Genomic DNA, 19,055 nt, shown 5'->3' with positions numbered 1-19,055 from the left:
CTCGCAGGTGGTCTCCAACGACCAGATGAGCACTGATCAGCAGCGGCAGGCACGGACTGAGCTGGCCTCCACCTTCCTTTGGATCCATAGCCAGTTAGAGGCCAACAGCTGGCTGCTGAGGAGTGATGTGGCCCCACCCCAGGCCCAGCCTGGCCTGGGCTCCCCCTCCCCACCGACACTGTGCCCCCTGGCCAGCCCAGACTTGCACGCCCTGCTGGAACATTACTCAGAGCTGCTGGTGCAGGCTGTGCGGAGGAAGGCCCGGGGGCACTGAGGGCTGGCGCCTCCCCCCCACTCCCAAGACAGCCTGGCCACTTCAGAGGAAATCGGTGTCTGAAGCAAATAAACTGACAACTTTGAGGAATGGTTCCTGGTGCCTGTCAGGGTGCATCCGCAGAGCTCCCTCAGGCGGATGCGGGGAAGGAGGGCAGTGTGGACTGCCCAGGGAATACAGGTGGATAAACCCTGGAAGGGGTGAAATTTGTGTGCCGTAGGTGTTGGCTGCCCAGCATTGTACCCTCACCTGCTTGTCCCCTGCCTGTCTCCCCTGGAGGATGTCAGCCCCAGTGCCCTGCCTTGTTCCAGGACTCCGTCAATGGGACCAACATTCCCAAGAAATACAGGAACTGCAGTAATGATGATCCCAACAGCTGGATCCCATGTCTCCCATCTCTGCTGAGCCACTATGGGATCAGTTGTGGTCCTTGCTATTCCCCAAGGTGGGGCCTAACTATTCCCCAAGGAGAGGGCACACCCTTCCTCTGCCCCTTACCAGTGCCAGAATGTACTGGAGCCACTGCCGTCACCAGGTGCCAGACCCTGGCTCAGGACACACCTGCTACACCACTGCCAGGCCAAGCCCAGGCTTTTGTCTCCCATCTGTGACAGGGGGATTGAGAGACCAGCAAGCCCACTGACTGGACAGTCGGGCCGCATGCCCAGGCCATCCAGCAGCTGGGACAAATTCTTCTTTGTCCAGTGGGAAGACTACATCCAGATTCATCTCCTAAGCTGCCAGCTCTGGTACCAGCTTCCCCAGGCGGCTGGCATCTAGCCATGTGGCATGTCTGCCAAGAAGGCCACTCTTGTGACCACAAAAGCCCCCACTGCCCCAATTCTCTATGAAGAGGAACCCAGCAAGGGCAGGGCCCCCTCCTAAAACACAGCCTTGCCACGTGGCTTGCTGTGGCCTGAACCACTACTTGCCTGACTTCCTCTGCTCAGAGAGAGCCAGTCTTGCCCCGGATTCCACAGAGCTGAGACTCAAACCTGGACTTGCCTAGTGCCAGAGCCAGACCCTTCAGCATAAGAACATGGTCCTCTGCTGTCTCCCTAAACACTGACACACATCAGCACCAACTGTACGTTCAAAAAACTCTGCTGGGTACTTGTATCTGTCTACATCTACAGGATAAGGAACAAGACCAGCAAAGCATCTCCCCTCATGGCATTAGCCTTCTAGAGACCAAATAGGAATTAAAATATCTGTGGAACTGGGTAAGCTGAGGGAGTTAACTGCTGGTTGATGGGCCGGCGAAGGCCTCTCGGGGTGACCTTTGAGAGAAGGCACAGGTCACATAGACATCTTGGGGAAGTATCCAAGCAGACAATAGCCAATGCAACCGCATTGAGGGGGTCAAATGTATGTGACCGGAATGAAGAAGGCAAGAGAGGAGGTGGGAGGAAGAATGGGGTTCAAGGGGCGGGGTCTTCATTGCTTTATGACATTTAAATCCAAGAAACTTTCACAGCACAATTTCCCCCCCTAAATCAGATGCCTGATCTTGGTATTTAAGGAGATGCCCAGTATTATTTCCTGAAGTCCCTCTCCCTGCCCCACCGGAGACTCCCTGCCCAGCCCCACAGGTTACAGGCCACTGGGGACCCATTCTCCTTGCCCCTGTCTTGCCTGGCCACAGTCCTCTAAGATCCTTGAGGCAAGGCTTGGCATCTAGGCCCCTGAACACCCAGAAGACCATCTTGAGCCTTTGTGGAATGTACCCCTCCTCTCACCTGCATCCTTCGAGTCCCACGTAGCAAACAGCTGGCTTGGGGGGGGTCCAAGCTGTAGGGATACTTGTTATTCTTATGTTCCTGCTTTGTTACCCTATGAGTTGGAGTTCCACCTCCAGCTTAGGCCCTCCTGGCCGCCATACGGCTGCCATACCAGCACTCAGCAGTACGCCCTCACCCAACCAGGCCCAAAGGAGGGCAGCTGCCAGGGTAGTGAGGAAAGTCCTAAGCCTTCCTAGACCCTTCCCCTTCTAGAGTAGTTGGGGGCAAAAAGAATGGAGATTGCTTTGACTTGCTTGGACCAGCCATCTGTCCTGGACATACCACTGTTCAAACAAAAGGGTTCTCAGCCCAAGAGGAGGGGGGCTTGTAGAGAGGACCCAGTGTGTCTACCGCTCTCCACTTAATACTAAGCTCTTCAGGGATCCCTGGGTGGCGCAGCGGTTTGGCGCCTGCCTTTGGCCCAGGGCGCGATCCTGGAGACCCGGGATCGAATCCCACGTCGGGCTCCCGGTGCATGGAGCCTGCTTCTCCCTCTGCCTGTGTCTCTGCCTCTCTCTCTGTGTGTGACTATCATAAATAAATTAATTAATTAAAAAAAAATACTAAGCTCTTCAGCCCTGGAAAGACCAGACTCTCCTTGGACAAATTGGTTAAGAAGCCACTGCTGATGAATGTGTGCGCGTGCAGTTTGGGGACCCAGGGTCCCAGCAGGAAGAGGCCAGCATGCTCACACGGGGTATTTTTTAAAGATTTTACTTATTCATGAGAAACACAGGAGAAAGGCAGAGAGAGAAGCAGGCTCCATGCGGGGAGCCCGACGTGGGACTCGATACCGGGTCTCCAGGATCACGCCCTGGGCGGAAGGCGGTGCTAAACCGCTGAGCCACCCGGGCTGCCCCACACATGGGGTATTTCAAAGACAGTTTGGTGAAGGGATCATTTGCAAAGAAGTGGGCAGGGAACCAGGAAATCACAGGGCTGGTACAGTATCCTGGACTGGTACCCGGAGAGCTGGAGCCACAAGGGGGCAAAGTGGGACCCAGAAGAGCCAGGCCTGGAGAGCGGGCTGCCCTAAGGGGAGCCGAGTGCCTGGCAACTCCATAGGGAAAGAGTTGGGGGAATCTGCTCCCCCATCTTCTAGGGGGCTCCCCATTGTCCAAGTCCTCCTGGGAGCCAGGGGCATGGGAGCCCAGATGATGTGGCCCACCCCAGTCAGCCTCCCAGGATGCAGAGCGGGGAGGAATGGGACAGAGAGGGCCTGGGGGCAATCCAGCTCCCCAGCCCTGGATTTCTTCCCTAGTGTGTTTTCAGTATTATAGGAACCAGCTGCCCCAAGAGACATGGTGCTGGGCAGGGAGACCTGGGCACCTGGAAAGAGACAATGGCTCCCCCCAACCATTTGCCAGCTCATCAGTGTGACTTCCGCCCTGTGCTCCCACGCTGGACAGCCACGGCTGTGTGAAATCCACAGTTGTGAGATGGAGACACTTCAAACCCCATTTTCCAGATGGGCTGATTGAAACTCAGATGCTTGCCTAGCTACCCCTCAAGCCTTCCTAACAACCACCCTGTTCATATGCTGCATGCTAAGCATTCTCCCCACATGATCTACATGGATCTTTGACACAAACCAGTGATAGGGAGACACATTTGTCCCATTTTCCAGGCGAAGAAACTGAGGCTTAGCAAGAAGTGACTTGCCTGGGTCCTGTAGAGATAAAGTGGCAAAGCTCTGGGCTGATAGGCTGTCAGTTCTGCCTCCCTTGTTGCCCCAAATGAATCAGCAGGACTGACGCTTAGGGAGTGTGAAGAAATAACACTGCTCTCACCACTGAACCTTTGTCTAGACTGTTCCCTCTGCCTGGAACACCCTCCCCCTTTCACCAGAAACCTCATCCTCCAGAGCTACACCCCAGCAGTCATCTCTGAACATTTAGGCTGGATCAGGAGCCTCTTCTGGGCTCCCTTGAGCCCCATGAGTTTTCTCTATTGCAGTTGGAATCACTTTGCCTGTGTATCCCCCATCATAACCTGTCATTCTGGGCTGTTACTGGTGTGTCTCCCCCGTGGGCTAAGTTATGTGCTCGTTTTTAGTGCTGAGCTAGCCTGGCCCATAGTTGGAGCTCAGGAAATTGCTGACTGGATAAATGAGAGGAAGTAACTGCACAGAGAATATTAAAAATCCTTAACCACTGGTTAAGAAGTCAGACAACGATCAGTCTAGAACAAGACTCACTCGCTAGTGTGTGGGGGTGGGTTCTGGGAGGCCCTGGCTGTGTCAGGTGACCCCCTCTGGCTCCTGGACTGTGGGACAGTGGGGAAGTGGTGTGGCAGGCAAGCACTAGGAGCTGGGCTACTAACGCACCAATATTTTATTTATTTATTTTATTATTATTATTTTTTTAACGCACCAATATTTTAATACCTGCTACACCTCAACAGCTTCTGGCCTGAACGTCCGCTCTGGGCGTCTGAGAATCTGAGAAGTAGAGTCTCCTGTTGGAAGATGCATAGCCTCTATCCTCCCTTTGTCCTTACCTGCTGGACCCTACTGTCCCTCCACCCTCTGGGGCAAGCAATCACAGCACCCCACCCCACCCCCTCAGCTTCCTCAGACAGCTGCTGTGATTTGAATAACCAAGCAGGCTGTTGGATGTCCGATTGGCGGCTGATTTGCCTGGCAAACAGACCCTCAGGTCCTGGGCCCTGCTGCTACTTTGAGAAGACAGCCCCTCCCCCCCCCCAGTCTCTTTTTTCCCCCTTCCAGGAGCTGTCTAGGCTCCAATCTTGCCCTTGCTTATGGTCTTGGGGGGTCCTAGCACTTGGCAGGCCCTTGGTGGCAGGAAAGTGCCCTCAGGAACCTGGTGTAGAAGGGAGAGGAACGGTGGGTCCTGGGGCAGAGGTAACTGGAGCCAGCTAAGTCAGCTCCCTGGGCTGGTCACAAAATTTGCATGGAGAGAATGAGGTTCCTCCAAGGCTCCCTCCTCCCTCCTTCCCTTCCCCCTCCTAGTCATCCTGGGGCTGAGGTGTGCCTGCAAGTGGAAGAGGCAGGCATCCGTCTAAGGCCATCTCACCATTCCTGGAGGTGATGCCCCGTGCCTTCCTGGTCAGGAGTCGGCGTCCACAGCCACCCAACTGGGGCCACCTGCCTGACCAGCTTCGAGGAGATGCCTATGTTCCAGGTGGGCCCCTCACTGGGCCTGGAGGTGAAGGGTAGGTGAAACACAAAGCATCACCATCTGGGTTTCTCTCCTCAGACTGCAGCAACCAGCAGGGCCCACCAGCACGCCAATCTCCTGGCCTCCGGGACTCTTGGGCGGCGGTGAGTCTGCAGCTGGACCACAGGACCCTGCTCAGTTTCATCCCTGCCCACTCTCAGCTAAGACAGAACCTGACTGCCCCTTACTTCCTGAGCCCATTTGCACATGCCTCTCCAGCCTCAGGACCTTTCCATCTATTGTTCTCTCTGCTGGAAATGCCTTTCCTTTCTTAATAGAGCTCACTGTTAGGCTTCAGCCCAGGCACCATTTCCCGAGCGGGCAGCCACATTTCCTACCCCCAGAGGTCTCTCTGTCCAGTGGGGCAAAACAAGATTCAAGCCAAGTGGATGGTGATTTGCTTTATGTCAGATCAGACAAAAGTGACAGGAACAAGATGGGGGGTGGGGGAAGGCTGGGGACCCTCTGAAGGGGTATTCAGCTGTGCATGACCTGGAAGAAGGAAAGCACTAGCCAGATTATATATGTGACTGAGATTATATCAGTATTTGTTGAAAGCCAGGAACGGCTTTCCTCAATGGATATTTACCAGGAATGAGACAAAAATTCATTCCTTCCTGGAGCTGGTGGGGGCTATAGCTATAGATAATAAAATTAGAAAAATATATATTATGTTGGAAGATGTGCTATGGAGAAATATAAAGCAGGGTAAAGGCAATGGGGAAGGGCCAGGGAAGGCCTTGGAGAGAGCGTAGCATTTTCACACACAAAGAACAGTCTCGGGCCTTCCCAGACCTCCTTGGTTCCTGGTTCTAGGTATTCCGTTTGCCCCACCCAGGGGGTCTAACTCCCATGTGCCTCCCACAGCCGAGGCAGGGCAGTCTGGCCTCCAGTCCCAGGGGCCCCGGGACGCTTGGCTGCCCACTCTGCCCCAAGGCCTTCCCTTTGCAGCGCATGCTGACACGGCACCTCAAGTGCCACAGCCCTGCACGTCGCCATGTGTGCCGCTGTTGTGGCAAAGGCTTTCACGATGCCTTCGACCTCAAGCGTCACATGAGGACTCACACTGGTGAGGAGGGGCAGGGATAGGGAAAGGCGGTTGGGCCCCAGGAAGGTTGGGAACAAAATAGGGAGAAAGGTCCCCAGGATGTGGAGTTTCCAGCATTTGTGTTTTTGGGGTGGAGACTCAGCCACCAGGAGGCTTGGAAAACCTATTTAAGGATCCCAGCCAGTAGGTATAAGGTGGTGCCAGGGTAGCAGCCTGCTGAGGGGTACAGATGAAGACCGTAGTAGTTACATGATTTAAGTCCTAAACAGAAAGATGTAAGGCAAAGCGTCCTTCCTTCTACCCCCGGGGAAGGAAACTCCTGATGAGCAGAGGGGGAACACACGTGTCTGGCCCATGTTTGCACTGGGTGGAGGTAGCACACGGGACGTGAGCAGAGGAGTCTGGACAACTAGGATTAGGGATGCAGGAATGTTCCTGGAAGGCAGGGTGGGAAGGCTTTGGTTTGGAGGCCACTCCCCTGTCTGTCCTCCCCCCTCTGCCCTTCTGCACAGGGATCCGGCCGTTCCGCTGTGGAGCTTGCGGGAAAGCATTTACACAGCGCTGCTCCCTTGAAGCTCATCTCGCCAAGGTGCACGGGCAGCCGGCCAGCTATGCTTACCGTGAGCGCCGTGAGAAGCTGCATGTGTGTGAGGACTGTGGCTTCACCTGCTCGAGGCCCGACACCTACGTGCAGCACCGTGCTCTACATCACGCTGCCTGAGAATGTGCATCCCACACAACTCACGAGAGGCAAATAAATGCAGGAAATGCACGCACAAAACACAGTATTTATTACACACAGGGGAGGATAGTTCACTCGGTCCAGCGGTGGCCACAGTGTGGGGCCGTGCACACGTAGTACAAGCGCATGGCGTCCTGGCAGAAAGGTTGCAGTTAGGAAGGGTCTGGACCTCACAGAAGGGTACAACACAGAACATCCAGCAGACCCTCACTCCGAGATAACAGGCAAAGGGGCTTTCCCCATTGGGAAGGGGGACACCCGGAAGGGCAAGGTTCCCCCCAATACTGGCATCCCTGCCCGGGGAGGGCCAACCCTGCGACGCGCAAAGTCCTCCTGCCACTCACCTCAGCCCGGGCACTATGTGACTGGAAGAACACCGCCTCCTTGTGGCCACACCTGGGAGGACAGGCAGCCACTCAGCCTACCATACCCTCCCCTCCTCCGTCCACCCGTTAAGGACGAGCCGCTCTCCATCCCCAGCACCAACAGCGCGCTCACTTTTGGCACGGGTGGTCCTCGGTCCGCGGCAACGTGGGGTCCTGGGACACGTCGGCGATGATCTGGGTCAGTTCGCTGGGGGAGCAGAAGTGAATAGTTAGGCCCAGATGAGGCTCCCCAGCCAACAACCCCGTCCCCAGGCTCTAGTCCTGCCACTCACTCCACTTCGTGCGTGATCTTGTTGACATAGATGCAGCTGTTGTCGGCTTCCTGCTGGTAATCGCAATTCCGGCACTAGAGAGGGCGAGCGTGGCGGGAGGGGGTCACGGAGAGATCCGGGGGGGACTGGAAGGGAAGGCTGGGCCATGACTAAATCACGGGGTCTCCAAGTTGGGGTAACGGAGTATGTTGGGAATCACCTCCGGGATGGGCCACACAAGAGACTAGGGTTCACCCAGGGGATAGAAAAGGAGACCAAAACACGAAGGGGGCGTAGAGAGGGGTAAGGGGCACGTGGAGTAGGTTGGGGCCACGCCGAGAACCGGGGACCGTTCTGGGGGGACCCCGTCGCCGCGGCCGCCCGCGCTCACCGCGTAGAGCAGGATGCGGTTCTCCTTGTCCTCCTTGGGATAAAGCATGTTGTTACTGCGGGGAGGAGGAAGCCAGAGGTCAGTCCTGGGGCCGTTACTTGCTCCCCTCGCGCACTCGCAGCCCCGGCCTCACCATTCCTGGCAGAATCGAATACCCACGAAACCGGGCTCGTAGGTCCCGTCTGGCTCCATAGCGACGCCGGGCCCGTCGAGCCCTGCGCCCTGGCTCCGCCGCGCGACGGGTCGCGGGAAGGGTCACGCCTAGTTGCTTCGCGCTACGGCGGGGCGGGGCTAACACGTGCACCGGCTCCCAGTGGCTTTGTGCTTGTCTCTCTGCGCCGAGGTTCCATTAACAACTTGCTTTAATTTTTCCGATATCCTGCGGTAATTGTTTCCGACTTTCGAGCCTCGCTTCCCCAGTTTGTAGAGCAGTATGGGACGAGAGCCAGGAACACGATGCTTCTCGTAATAAGCAAGGCGCGGAGCATGAATGAAGCCATTGCAGTCCCTGGCTGACGGCCAGTGCACATGCGCGGACGAGGTAACTCTTGCCAGTCCTTCCTGGGGGCTTCAGCCTCCGTCCGCCGGGCCGTTTCCCGGGCGGCTATTGGAAGAACTGTGCTCCATGGAAGGCCTCTCGGGATTGGCTGGGCCCACCCAAGAGCACGGGGGAGGCCTCTTCCTGGCGTGGAAAGGGACGGCGGCGATTGGCGGGCCCTGCTCGCGGGAGGGCGAGGATTGGCCGGGTCGGGAGCAGGGGGCGGGGCCGATATCCCAGAAGCGGCGGCGGCGGCTGCGGAGCCGGTGTGAGGCGACCGACCGGGCTGCGGACCCCGGCAGGGCGCGGCGAGATGGAGGTGACGGGCTTGTCGGCGCCCACCGTGACCGTGTTCATCAGCAGCTCTCTCAACAGCTTCCGCTCTGAAAAGCGGTACAGTCGCAGCCTCACCATAGCGGAGTTCAAGGTGTGGCCGTGGGGGCGGGGCCCGGGGGCGGGGCCCGGGGGCGGGGCGTAGGTGTGAGGGGGCGGGGCGAGGAAGGCACGGAGGGGCTTCCCGACCGCGAGGAGGGGCCGGGACCAACCCGGGTTGAACCGCCTGGGGGCTGGGCCGCGGGCGGATGGGGTGGGGGCGAACCTGAAGTTCCAGAAATGGGGGGCGAAGCCAGGGAAAATTAGAGGTTGCATAGGGCGTGGCCAAGGATAACCGGGTGGCTCCTAAATGGTGGGTCCCTTGAAGGAGCGGGGATGGGGTGATGGTCGTTGCAAGGGGCGGACCCTCGGGGCGCCTGGCGGGCTCAGCTGGAAGAGCTGGCGATTCTCCATCTCGGCTCGTGAGTCCGAGGCCCGCGTTGGGCGTACAGTTTACTTTAAAAAATGTATAAATAAATAAATTCGCAAGTACAAACCTGCGAATGTATGTAGCGAGGGGTGGAGCCCCCGGGCAGAGGGTGGGGCCGCTGACGGCTTCCACCGGCTTCCACCGGCTGCTCCCCGCGCAGTGTAAACTAGAGCTGGTGGTGGGCAGTCCTGCGTCTTGCATGGAACTGGAGCTGTATGGAGCTGACGACAAGTTCTACAGCAAGCTGGACCAGGAGGATGCGCTGCTGGGTTCGTACCCCGTAGACGACGGCTGCCGCATCCACGTGAGACCCCCCTCATTCATTTATTTATTGAACAAATACTTGGCTGCACGTTGCTCTGTGTGATAACCAGGATAGGCCCTCCCCTCGTGGAGCCCCCAGTCCAGCAGGGAGAGACACCTAGCCATCTCTGGACAGTGACAAGCAGAGGGGGCCGATCCGGGCTGGGAAAGGCCCAGGGAACTGGGGGCGCCCAGAGAGGTGCCTGACACTCCTCCTAGAAGTATCAGAAGGGGCCTCCTGAAGGAAGGGATGCCTGAGCTGAGACCCGAAAGATGAGGAAAGGACAACTTAAGATAAGGAGCGGGAGGGGCATGCCAGGTGGAGGGAACAGCATAGAGTGTGAGGGGGGTCAGGGTAAGTGATGAGACTGGACCTGTTGGGAGAAGTTGGAACACGGAGGGCCTCTGCATGCATCAACTCACATCCTCCTCTCTGTCCCCCCCTTACTCCTCAGACATCCCAGTATCCCAGGTAACCTTCACCTTAGGGCCTTTGCATATGCTGTGTACCCCACACTCACATCGTTCTTTTTTATATGGCTTCACATGGCTCACCCCACCCTTCCAGTCTTTTTTTTTTTCTTTTTTTTAAGATTTATTTATTTGAGGGAGGGAGAGAAAGAGAAAGCATGAAAGCATGAGCAGATAGAGGGAGAAGGAGAAGCAGACTCCGTGCTGAGCAGGGGGCCAGATGTGGGGCTCGATCCAAGGACCCTGGGATCCTGACCCTAGCTGAATGCTTAACCAACTGAGCCACCCAGGCGCCCCCTCCACTAAATGTCACCCTCCAAATGTGAGGCCTTCATAGATCTCAGTATGAAATTTAAATCTTCTCTGTTTTCCACTTTACTTGATTTTTGTCCTTAGCTCCTAGCACCCTGTAACATACTGTGCATTTCCGCCAGCAGCTGGAATAATGCCGAGGACAGAGAAGATGCTCAATGAATCATTGTTGAATACTGAACTGAATCCATAAAATAAGACTCAGAAAATGGTGTAATTAACTTCATTTTGCAAAATAAAAAATTTACTGAAATTTATTTTCCTAAGAATGAACTATAGTTAGAATTATCGCCTCAGTCTGCATGACTGTGGGAGTCAGTATGCTCAGAGAACTGGTTCCTTTTTTACCTCCTAGGTGTTTTTTGAGCATTTGTGTCATGCCAAAGGCCAAGTCTGAAGAGGTCTCTGTTTTTAGCTCTGTCCAGTGTGTGAGGTAGATGTTAGCAAGATATTCACAGGAAGAAACATGAAATGTCAGAGACACGGGGGCCATTAGGAAGAGATCACAGAGCCGAGAGAGCCGATACTGGGGGACTTGACCTATCAGTGAGGTCTGGGAGGACTTCCTGGAAGAGGTGACGCCTGAGCAGAGACCTGGAGAATAGGAAGAGTTAACTGAAGAAGAGAGGGATCCCTGGGTGGCGCAGCAGTTTGGCGCCTGCCTTTGGCCCAGGGCGCGATCCTGGAGACCCGGGATCGAATCCCACGTCGGGCTCCCGGTGCATGGAGCCTGCTTCTCCCTCTGCCTATGTCTCTGCCTCTCTCTCTCTCTCTCTCTCTCTCTCTGTGACTATCATAAATAAATAAAATTTTAAAAAATATTAAAAAAAAAAAAACTGAAGAAGAGACAAGAGCACTCCAGGAAATGGCCCAGCATGTGCAAACATGGGGTGGAAGGGAGCTCAGTTAGGTACAGGAGCTGAAGAGGGGCCTCTCCTCTGGCAGGGGGAAGTGGGAACCAGGGGAGGCAGGGGAGGGCTCCGAGGCAGCAGAGTCCTGGCCTGACTCAGATGTTCGTAGGCTCCCTCTGACTGTGTGTGGGGAGCAGGCTACAGAAGACAAGAGGAGTAGGGAGACCTGGGAGGGGGCTGCTTCCACCGTCCAGGTGGTGCGGTGGGGCCTGGATCATAGTGGGAATGGGTCAGGATCGTGCTGGGCACAGGACGGAGTCCCTGGGCTGACCGGGGCAGCCTCAGCCTCCGCACACTGGTGGGTCGGGTGTAGGTCATGGCATCCTCCAACAAGAGGTTTTCACACATGGATTCAGGTGTAGACATGCCTTTAACTTCTGAGGTCATTTGAGGAAGGTTTCCCAGAGGCAGAGCCTCTGGGGAGGTTTTTTTTTGTTGTTTTAAATTCTTTTTCTGTTTATAAATATTACCTATATATTTGTTTTTGTTTGTTTGTTTGTTTTTTTTACCTATATATTTGAAGTGCCTGACTGGCTCAGTTGGTAGAGCATGTGACTTGATCTCAGGGTTGTGAGTTCAGGCCCCATGTTGGACATAGAGATTATTTTAAATCAATTTTTTAAAAAAATCTTATTTATCTATTCATGAGAGACAGAGAGAGAGAGAGGCAGAGACACAGGCAGAAGGAGAAGCAGGTTCCATGCAGGGAGCCCAATGTGGGACTTGATCCCGGAACACCGGGATCACGCCCTGGGCCAAAGGCAGATGCTCAACCACTGAGCCACCCAGGCGTCCCAACTTAAAAACAATTTTAAAATGTTTATATATATATATATATCTGTGTGTGTGTATGTTTATTTATGTGTGTATATATACACACACATATATAACGTTATCTACATTTTTTGCTTATAATAATACCCACGTCAAATTCACAAGATCTTTAATATAGAAAGTAGAAATTCTTAGTGATCCTGACTAGCACTCTTCTCCCCCACTGCCCCTGCCCTGGCCCAGCCTCCATCCTCTCACCCCTGGGCCCTCTGCAGTCTGCTCCCCAGAAGGAGCCTGTGATGCTCCGAGTTGGGTCAGGGCGCTCCTGGCTCAGCGCCTCCCTGGCTGCATCTCGATCTGGGTGAAAACCAAAGTCCACAGTGACCCGTTGTGTCTCCCACCTTCCCCTGGGTCTCCGCTCCAGCTACGATGGCATCCCTGCTGTTCCTGAAAAGGGCTAAGGTCATTTCTGCACCAAGATTTGGTGTCTGTCCTTCCTTCTCAGCCTTTGGGCCTTGGCTCAGACATCCCCTCCCTTCGGAAACCTACTCTGACCACCCTCTCATGCTCCTGAGCCTCTTGGTGGTATTTATCTACGTAGCACCTTGTCATCTGGTGTTTAGTACGTGCATGTGTTTGTTTGTGGTCGGGCTGCCAGCAGATGAGCTTGTGTCCCTAGCACCCAGCACGGAGCCCAGCTGGGGCTACAGAAGAGCATAGCAGCAGTGAGTGAGTGAATATTGGGGGGACAGACAGGAAGAGAAGCTTCAGGGGAGGCCGGAGGTTGGGTCCAGCTTAGGAGGGTCCCAGAGACCCAGAGAGGGACAGATGTGCTGCCCAGAAGTCTCATGAGCAAGACTTGAGCTCTGTCTTCCATTCCAATGATCTTGGACCACCAGTGATGTTGGCGGCAGCATGTGGGGATTGTCTGGGTCCAGATCCAGCCTCTGAGGGCTTGGATGGGGGCGAGGGAGGGGAGATGGCCAGTGTGGACATGTGTTCTCACCCCTTCTGCTGGGCTCAGGAGAGGAGAGGAGCCCTGGGTAAAGGTGAGGGTAGAGGAATATGGTCTTTCCTAGATGGAGAGACTTAAATCCCGGGAATGCTCCAGTGTGCAACCCCTGCCTCCAGCATCCCAAGCCTCCCAGGCCAGGCTGGATCCCCCCTGACATCGCTCCCCTCACTACAGGTCATTGACCACAGTGGTGCCCGCCTTGGGGAGTATGAGGATGTGTCCAAGGTGGAGAAATACCAGATCTCACAAGAAGCCTACGACCAGAGGCAAGGTACAGGCGCAGGAGGTTGGATGGGGGCCTGTGGGGGCCAGAAGGAGTCTGTGCCAGTGGACAGAGGTGGGGGGCAGACAGGGGAGGGGGGCCGGTGGTGTGGGCAGTGGGGACAGACAGACATGGCAGGTGGAGGGCGTGGGATGGGTTTGTTGTGGGTACAGATAGGGCTTGCAGGGGCACAGGGCGTGGGGTGTGAATGGGGGCTGGGAGGTGTGAGGGAGTGTGGGCAGGCAGAGGGAGCATGAGAGGGGAGTCTAGGGGGGTCACACGTAGCGGGGAAGTTAGTGTCACACGGTGGCATGAGCAGAACAGATCAGATGTGTAGCGGGTGAGACGAGAGGCTGGGTGGAGGGAATATGATGCTGAAGGGACGTGGGAAGGTGGGGTCATGGGAAGACAGGAGGCAGCATCTAGATTGTGGGGAGGCCCAGGGGGCCAGAACAGAAGAGTTTCTTCTGAATGTTGGCCCTGCGTGGGTGGCAAGTTGTCCCATGAGACCAGGGCAAGCAGTCTAAGCCTTGTCCCCCACCCCGCCCTCAGACTCCGTCCGCTCCTTCCTGAAGCGCAGCAAGCTGGGCCGGTACAACGAAGAGGAGCGGGCACAGCAGGAGGCCGAGGCCTCCCAGCGCCTGAACGAGGAGAAGACCCAGGCCAGTGCCATCCCCGTGGGCAGCCGCTGTGAAGTGCGGGCGCCTGGGCAGCCCCCTCGCCGGGGCACCGTCATGTATGTAGGTACGTGGCCCACTGAGGCCTTGTGCTCAGCCCTGAGGTGGGCGATGCTGGAGACTGGGCCCCTCAGGGAGATCCCAGGCCGGGCCGGTCAGGAAGACAGACCCAGCAATGACAGTGACGGCCCAGAGTGTTCCTGGCAGGGAAGTGGGGGGCAGAGGCAAAACAGTGGGGTTGTGAGAGGAGGTGGAGGCCAGAGGGGCTGGTTCTGAGGTGAATGGTGAATGCACAGGGCGCAGGGTCAGAGCTGAGATGGGGGAGGCAGGGGCCTGGGTGATGAGGGTGGGGCTGTGTGAGCTGAGCGGCAGCACCTGCTCTGCCCTGCCCTCCTGTGGGTGATGGGGGGAGCTTCCTGGGAGGGGGGGCGCTGTGTGAGAGAAAGGGTGAGGAGGGGGTCCAGTGCTCCCGCCAGAGGGCATGGTGAGTGCAGAGGCCCAGAGGCCCAGGAGCTAGGACAGGCTGGGCCTGGCTGGGCCCATCCAAGGGGGAGAGAGGAAGTCAGCGGGAGTGGGGAGTGGGGAGGACATGGGGGGAGAGGTAAGACGTGAGGTCTGGGCAGGAGCACAGGCACGTGGACGTGCAGGGCCTTGAAGACAGTGGGGAGCAGGGAGGGGTTTGTTTTTATAACAGCTGCATTGAGGTGTAATTCAAATACCGTGAAACTTAAAGTATACAAGTCGTTGGTCTTACGTGTGCTCACAGAAGTGTGCAGCCGTCACCAGTCTTAGAACATTTCCATCTCCCCGGGAAGAAAGCCCATAATCATTAGCAGCCACTCCCCATTTCTGAAGCCTCGACTCCCCCAGTCCTGGGCAGCCACTAGTCGATGTTGACTCTGTAGACCTGCCTATTTTGGACGTTTCACATAAACTGAATCCTATAGTAGGCGGTCTTTCGTGACTGGCTTGTTTCACTTCGTTCTCAGGCTTCATCCGTGTTGTAGCCTATGTCAGGGTTTTGTCTCTCTCTTTTTTTTTTTTTTAAGATTTTATTTATTTATTCATGACACACACACAGAGAGGCGGAGACACAGGCAGAGGGAGAAGCAGGCTCCATGCAGGGAGCCCGACCGATGTGGGACTCGAACCCGGGACTCCAGGATCATGCCCTGGGCCGAAGGGAGGCGCTCAACCGCTGAGCCACCCAGGCGTCCTGTTTTGTCTCTTTTTATAGCCAAATGATGCCGCATTGGTTGGGTACACCTCATTTTATACATTCGTTCATCAGCTGATGGATTTTTGAGTCCTTTCCACTTTTTTGTCTATTATGGATAATACTGCTATGGACATTCTTTTTTTTTTTTTAAGATTTTTATTTATTTATTCACAAGAGGCAGAGACATAGGCAGAGGGAGAAGCAGGCTCCCTATGGGGAGCCCAGTGCGAGACTGGATCCCAGGACCCTGGAATCACAACCTGAGCCAAAGGTAGATGCTCAACCCCTGAGCCACCCAGGTGCCCCTGCTGTGGACATTGAATAGGTTTTTGTGCAGACACATATTTTCATTTCTCTGCAGAAGGAGTGGAATTGCTGGGTCACACGGTAGCTCTGTTTAACCTTTGGAGCAGCTGTACCACACCATAGTTCACCAGCAGTGTGTGAGGGCTCTGGTTTCTCCATGTCCTCATCAGCACTCTTCCCTCTGTGTGCAGGCACATCCCCGGTGTCTGTGTGTCCGAATTTCCTCTTTATAAAGACACCAATCAGATTGGATTATATCTCTCACCCTAATGGCTTCATTTTAACTTTACCACCTTTTTAAAGACCTTGTCTCCAAATACAGTCATATTCTGAAGTACTGGGGGTTAGGATATCATCGTGTAAGTTTTGGCAGACACAGTTCAGCCCTTACCTAGTTTTAAGAATTCTTTATATATTCTATTTTTTTAAAAAGATTTTATTTATTTATTCACGAGAGACACAGAGAGAGAGAGGCAGAGACACAGGCAGAGGGAGAAGCAGGCTCCATGCAGGGAGCCTGACGTGGGACTCGATCCCGGGTCTCCAGGGTCACGCCCTGGGCTGAAGGCAGACGCTCAACCACTGAGCCACCCGGGCTGCCCTCTTTATATATTCTAGATAAAACTCCCTTATCAAATATATGATTCACAAACATTTTCTCCCATTCCTTTTTTTTTTCCTGCCGTTCTGTGGGTTGGTTGTCTTTTTACTTTCTTGATCGTGTCCTTTGAAGCATAACATTTAAAATATTTTTGGGGGCAGCCCGGGTGGCTCAGCTGTTTGGCACCACCTTCAGCCCAGGGTGTGATCCCGGAGACCCAAGATTGAGTCCCACATCGGGCTCCCTGCACGGAGCTTGCTTCTCCCTCTGCCTCTCTCTCTCTCTCCCTCTCTCTCTCTCTCTCTCTGTGTCTCTCATGAATAAATACAATCTTTAAGAAAAAAAATTATTTTAAAGTCCCAATTTATTTTGTTGTTGTTGCTTACACTTTTGGTATTATATCTAAGAAGCCAGGGCCTAAGATAAGGTCACAGAGTTTTACTCCTGTATTTTCTTCTAAGAGTTTTATAGTGATGTGTTTTGCATATGGGTCTTAGACCTACTTTGAGTTAATTTGCATGTGTGACATGAGATAGGAATCCAACTTCCTTCTCTTGAGTGTGGATATCTAGTTGTCCTGGAACTATCTGTTGAAAAGGCTGTTCTTTCCTCATTGAACAGTCTTGGCACCCTTGTCAAAAATCATTTGATCGTAAGCAGTGTGGATTTTATGCCGAATGGGATGGGCGGCCTTTGAGGAATTTGAGGCAAGGTAGCAGTGCTGTTTCCTTTAAATTTTTACAAAACTCCTCTGAGTGAGGATGTTGAGTAAATAGCGATCCTGAGAAGGGCAGCCCGGGTGGCTCAGCAGTTTAGCACCCTTCAGCCCAAGGCGTGATCCTGGAGTCTCAGGATCGAGTCCCACATCAGGCTCCCTGCGTGGAGCCTGCTTCTCCATCTGCCTGTGTCTCTGCCTCTCTCTGTCTCTCTCTCTCTCTCTCTCTCTCTCTGTGTCTTTCATGAATAAGTAAATAAAATCTTAAAAAAAAAAAAAAAAGTGGATCTGAGCTAGGAACAGTGAGACCAATGAAGGAGGCTATCATATTAGTCTGGGCAGGAGATGGAGGTGGCCCTGGGTGCTAGCAAGGAGTGGTTTTTGCCAGGATAGGCTTTATACTGAGTCAGTGGGCATGAATCTGGGATGAACTGCAGCTAGAAGTTTCATTGGGCTTTCCTCCCTGGACAGGACTCACAGATTTCAAGCCTGGCTACTGGATTGGCGTCCGCTATGATGAGCCCCTAGGGAAGAACGACGGCAGGTAATGAACGGTCCCATTCAGGCATCTATGTGTGCATACGTGTGCTTCTGCGTCTAAGTGCATTTGGATTGAGCCTGCCCATCCTGGCATCCCACCCATCCCTGGGTGGGAGCAGTGTTGGGGCCCCTCTGACCACTGCCTCCCCACGTTGCCCTGCAGTGTGAATGGGAAACGCTACTTCGAATGCCAGGCCAAGTACGGCGCCTTCGTCAAGCCATCGGTTGTGACAGTGGGGGACTTTCCTGAGGAAGACTACGGGTTGGATGAGATGTGACACCTGAGGAAAGGCATCCCCCAGCTCCAACTAACTGGCCTACTCATTGCCCCTCCCTGTGTGTGCCCATGGCCCTCTTCCCCGAGCCCATTTTTATTTTATTCACCTTGCTATTGACTTTTGAGACTCATGCATTAAATTTCCTGGAAACCTGAGAGGTGTTGGAGGACTTGATGAATGTGGCGTGGGGGGTGGGGATAGGTGAGGGTGAAATAGGCTGGATGAGGTAGAGGTTGGGCAGGACGAGGCTTTATTCCTTACCTGATAGCTGGGGGCCCATGAGACTGTTTTTTGTCCTTTATTAGTTACTGTAATGCTTTGCGGCTGTAACAAAGGAGCCCACAATAATAGTGGCTTAAATAAGGCAGTTTATTTCTCATGTAAAGTCTCGTGTAACCACCAAGAGCTGGTATGGTGATCCCTCTGTGTCAGAGGCCAGTCTCCATACATGTATCTTGTTGCTCTTCCTTCTTGTAATTCCCACATCGTCAGCTCCAGGCAACATCGAGAGGGGAAGGGGAAGGACACCTCTTGCCCTTAAGAAATATGTGCAACTCAGAACATGTTTCTGTTTCCTTGGCCAGAATTTTGTCTCCTGGCCACTTGTAGACCGGGGAATGTAGTTTTTATTCTGGGCAGCCATGTTCCTCCCCAAATATCAGAAGTACCTATATCGGGCAGCCCCGGTGGCTCAGTGGTTTAGTCCCGCCTTCAGCCCAGGGAGGGATCCTGGAGACCCGGGATTGAGTCCCACCGCAGTCTGCCTGCATGGAGCCTGCTTCTCCCTCTGCCTGTGTCTCTGACTCTTTCTCTCTCTATGTCTCCCATGAATAAATAAATAAAATCTTTAAAAAAAAAAAAAAAGTTCCTATACCGCAGAAGCTGGGGAGAAGGAATATTGGGGGTCAGTAAGTAGTTCCACCACAGTTCCTGTGGGTGGGAGACCTTACCTGTTCATGTAATACTTTTATTTTTATTTTTTACAAAATATTTATTTGAGAGAAAGAGACAGAGATAGGAAGAAAGAGCATGAGCAGGAAGGAGAGGGAGAAGCAGGCTCCCTGCTTAGCAGGGACATGGGGCTCCCTCCCAGGACCCTGGGATCAAGACCTGAGCTGAAGGCAGATGCTTAACTGACTGAGCCACCCAGGCGCCCCTTAATAATACTTTTAAAAAGAAAGAAATCAGAAGACTAGAAGTAGCATGAAGCCCCCCCTAGGATTATAGAGCTGGGCAAAGTATCTTGTGCCCTCAGCTGTGTGACTTGTTCGCAGGCAGT

At 54.2% G+C, this 19,055-nt stretch overlaps 4 protein-coding genes across 5 annotated transcripts in view; 3 read left to right on the top strand and 1 right to left on the bottom strand.

The window, feature by feature from the left end:
* WDR62 (WD repeat domain 62) overlaps positions 1–360 on the top strand; it is a 47,356-nt gene extending 46,996 nt beyond the window's left edge. The window contains exon 32 of the mRNA XM_072772679.1: positions 8–360. Coding sequence (XP_072628780.1) covers positions 8–274 — 267 coding nt within the window. The 3' untranslated portion in view covers positions 275–360. The remainder of the gene's footprint in view (positions 1–7) is intronic.
* A 154-nt stretch (positions 361–514) lies between these two features.
* Positions 515–7,937, top strand: OVOL3 (ovo like zinc finger 3). The gene is made up of 5 exons (XM_072773447.1): positions 515–1,497; positions 5,027–5,198; positions 5,274–5,338; positions 6,102–6,303; positions 6,795–7,937. The coding sequence occupies exons 2-5, from the start codon at positions 5,105–5,107 to the stop codon at positions 7,001–7,003; spliced, it is 570 nt and encodes a 189-aa protein (XP_072629548.1). The 5' UTR covers positions 515–1,497; positions 5,027–5,104; the 3' UTR covers positions 7,004–7,937.
* POLR2I (RNA polymerase II subunit I) lies at positions 7,051–8,659 on the bottom strand. The gene is made up of 6 exons (XM_072773542.1): positions 8,186–8,659; positions 8,053–8,107; positions 7,683–7,756; positions 7,523–7,597; positions 7,369–7,420; positions 7,051–7,158 (listed from the first exon to the last, which is right to left on the bottom strand). The coding sequence occupies exons 1-6, from the start codon at positions 8,242–8,244 to the stop codon at positions 7,096–7,098; spliced, it is 378 nt and encodes a 125-aa protein (XP_072629643.1). The 5' UTR covers positions 8,245–8,659; the 3' UTR covers positions 7,051–7,095.
* Positions 8,381–17,931, top strand: TBCB (tubulin folding cofactor B). Of its 2 annotated transcripts, XM_072773253.1 has the most exons (7): positions 8,381–8,593; positions 8,893–9,017; positions 9,553–9,696; positions 13,353–13,449; positions 13,993–14,184; positions 17,430–17,502; positions 17,662–17,931. In XM_072773253.1, the coding sequence occupies exons 1-7, from the start codon at positions 8,581–8,583 to the stop codon at positions 17,774–17,776; spliced, it is 759 nt and encodes a 252-aa protein (XP_072629354.1). In that variant the 5' UTR covers positions 8,381–8,580; the 3' UTR covers positions 17,777–17,931. The 2 variants fall into 2 exon arrangements, with proteins under 2 accessions (XP_072629354.1, XP_072629443.1); XM_072773342.1 differs by lacking the exons at positions 8,381–8,593; positions 8,893–9,017 and adding an exon at positions 9,254–9,275.
* The last annotated feature ends 1,124 nt before the right edge of the window (positions 17,932–19,055 follow it).

Source organism: Canis lupus, chromosome 1 (genome assembly GCF_048164855.1).
Source record: "Canis lupus baileyi chromosome 1, mCanLup2.hap1, whole genome shotgun sequence".
Lineage (NCBI taxonomy): Eukaryota > Metazoa > Chordata > Mammalia > Carnivora > Canidae > Canis > Canis lupus.
Note: the sequence above shows the minus strand (reverse complement) of the source record. Positions and strands in the feature narration are given on the sequence as shown.

What these genes read in the sequence shown, in the direction of transcription:
- OVOL3 (XM_072773447.1), top strand. Translation starts at nt 5,105, where the DNA reads ATGCCCCGTGCCTTCCTGGTCAGGAGTCGGCGTCCACAGCCACCCAAC. An exon ending in AGGAGATGCCTATGTTCCAG is followed by an intron (nt 5,199 to 5,273) that starts GTGGGCCCCTCA and finishes TTCTCTCCTCAG; the next exon opens with ACTGCAGCAACCAGCAGGGC. An exon ending in TCCGGGACTCTTGGGCGGCG is followed by an intron (nt 5,339 to 6,101) that starts GTGAGTCTGCAG and finishes TGCCTCCCACAG; the next exon opens with CCGAGGCAGGGCAGTCTGGC.
- POLR2I (XM_072773542.1), bottom strand. Translation starts at nt 8,244, where the DNA reads ATGGAGCCAGACGGGACCTACGAGCCCGGTTTCGTGGGTATTCGATTC. An exon ending in ATTCGATTCTGCCAGGAATG is followed by an intron (nt 8,108 to 8,185) that starts GTGAGGCCGGGG and finishes TCCTCCCCGCAG; the next exon opens with TAACAACATGCTTTATCCCA. An exon ending in AAGATCACGCACGAAGTGGA is followed by an intron (nt 7,598 to 7,682) that starts GTGAGTGGCAGG and finishes CTGCTCCCCCAG; the next exon opens with CGAACTGACCCAGATCATCG.
- TBCB (XM_072773253.1), top strand. An exon ending in ACGACGGCTGCCGCATCCAC is followed by an intron (nt 9,697 to 13,352) that starts GTGAGACCCCCC and finishes CCCTCACTACAG; the next exon opens with GTCATTGACCACAGTGGTGC. An exon ending in AGCCTACGACCAGAGGCAAG is followed by an intron (nt 13,450 to 13,992) that starts GTACAGGCGCAG and finishes CCCCGCCCTCAG; the next exon opens with ACTCCGTCCGCTCCTTCCTG.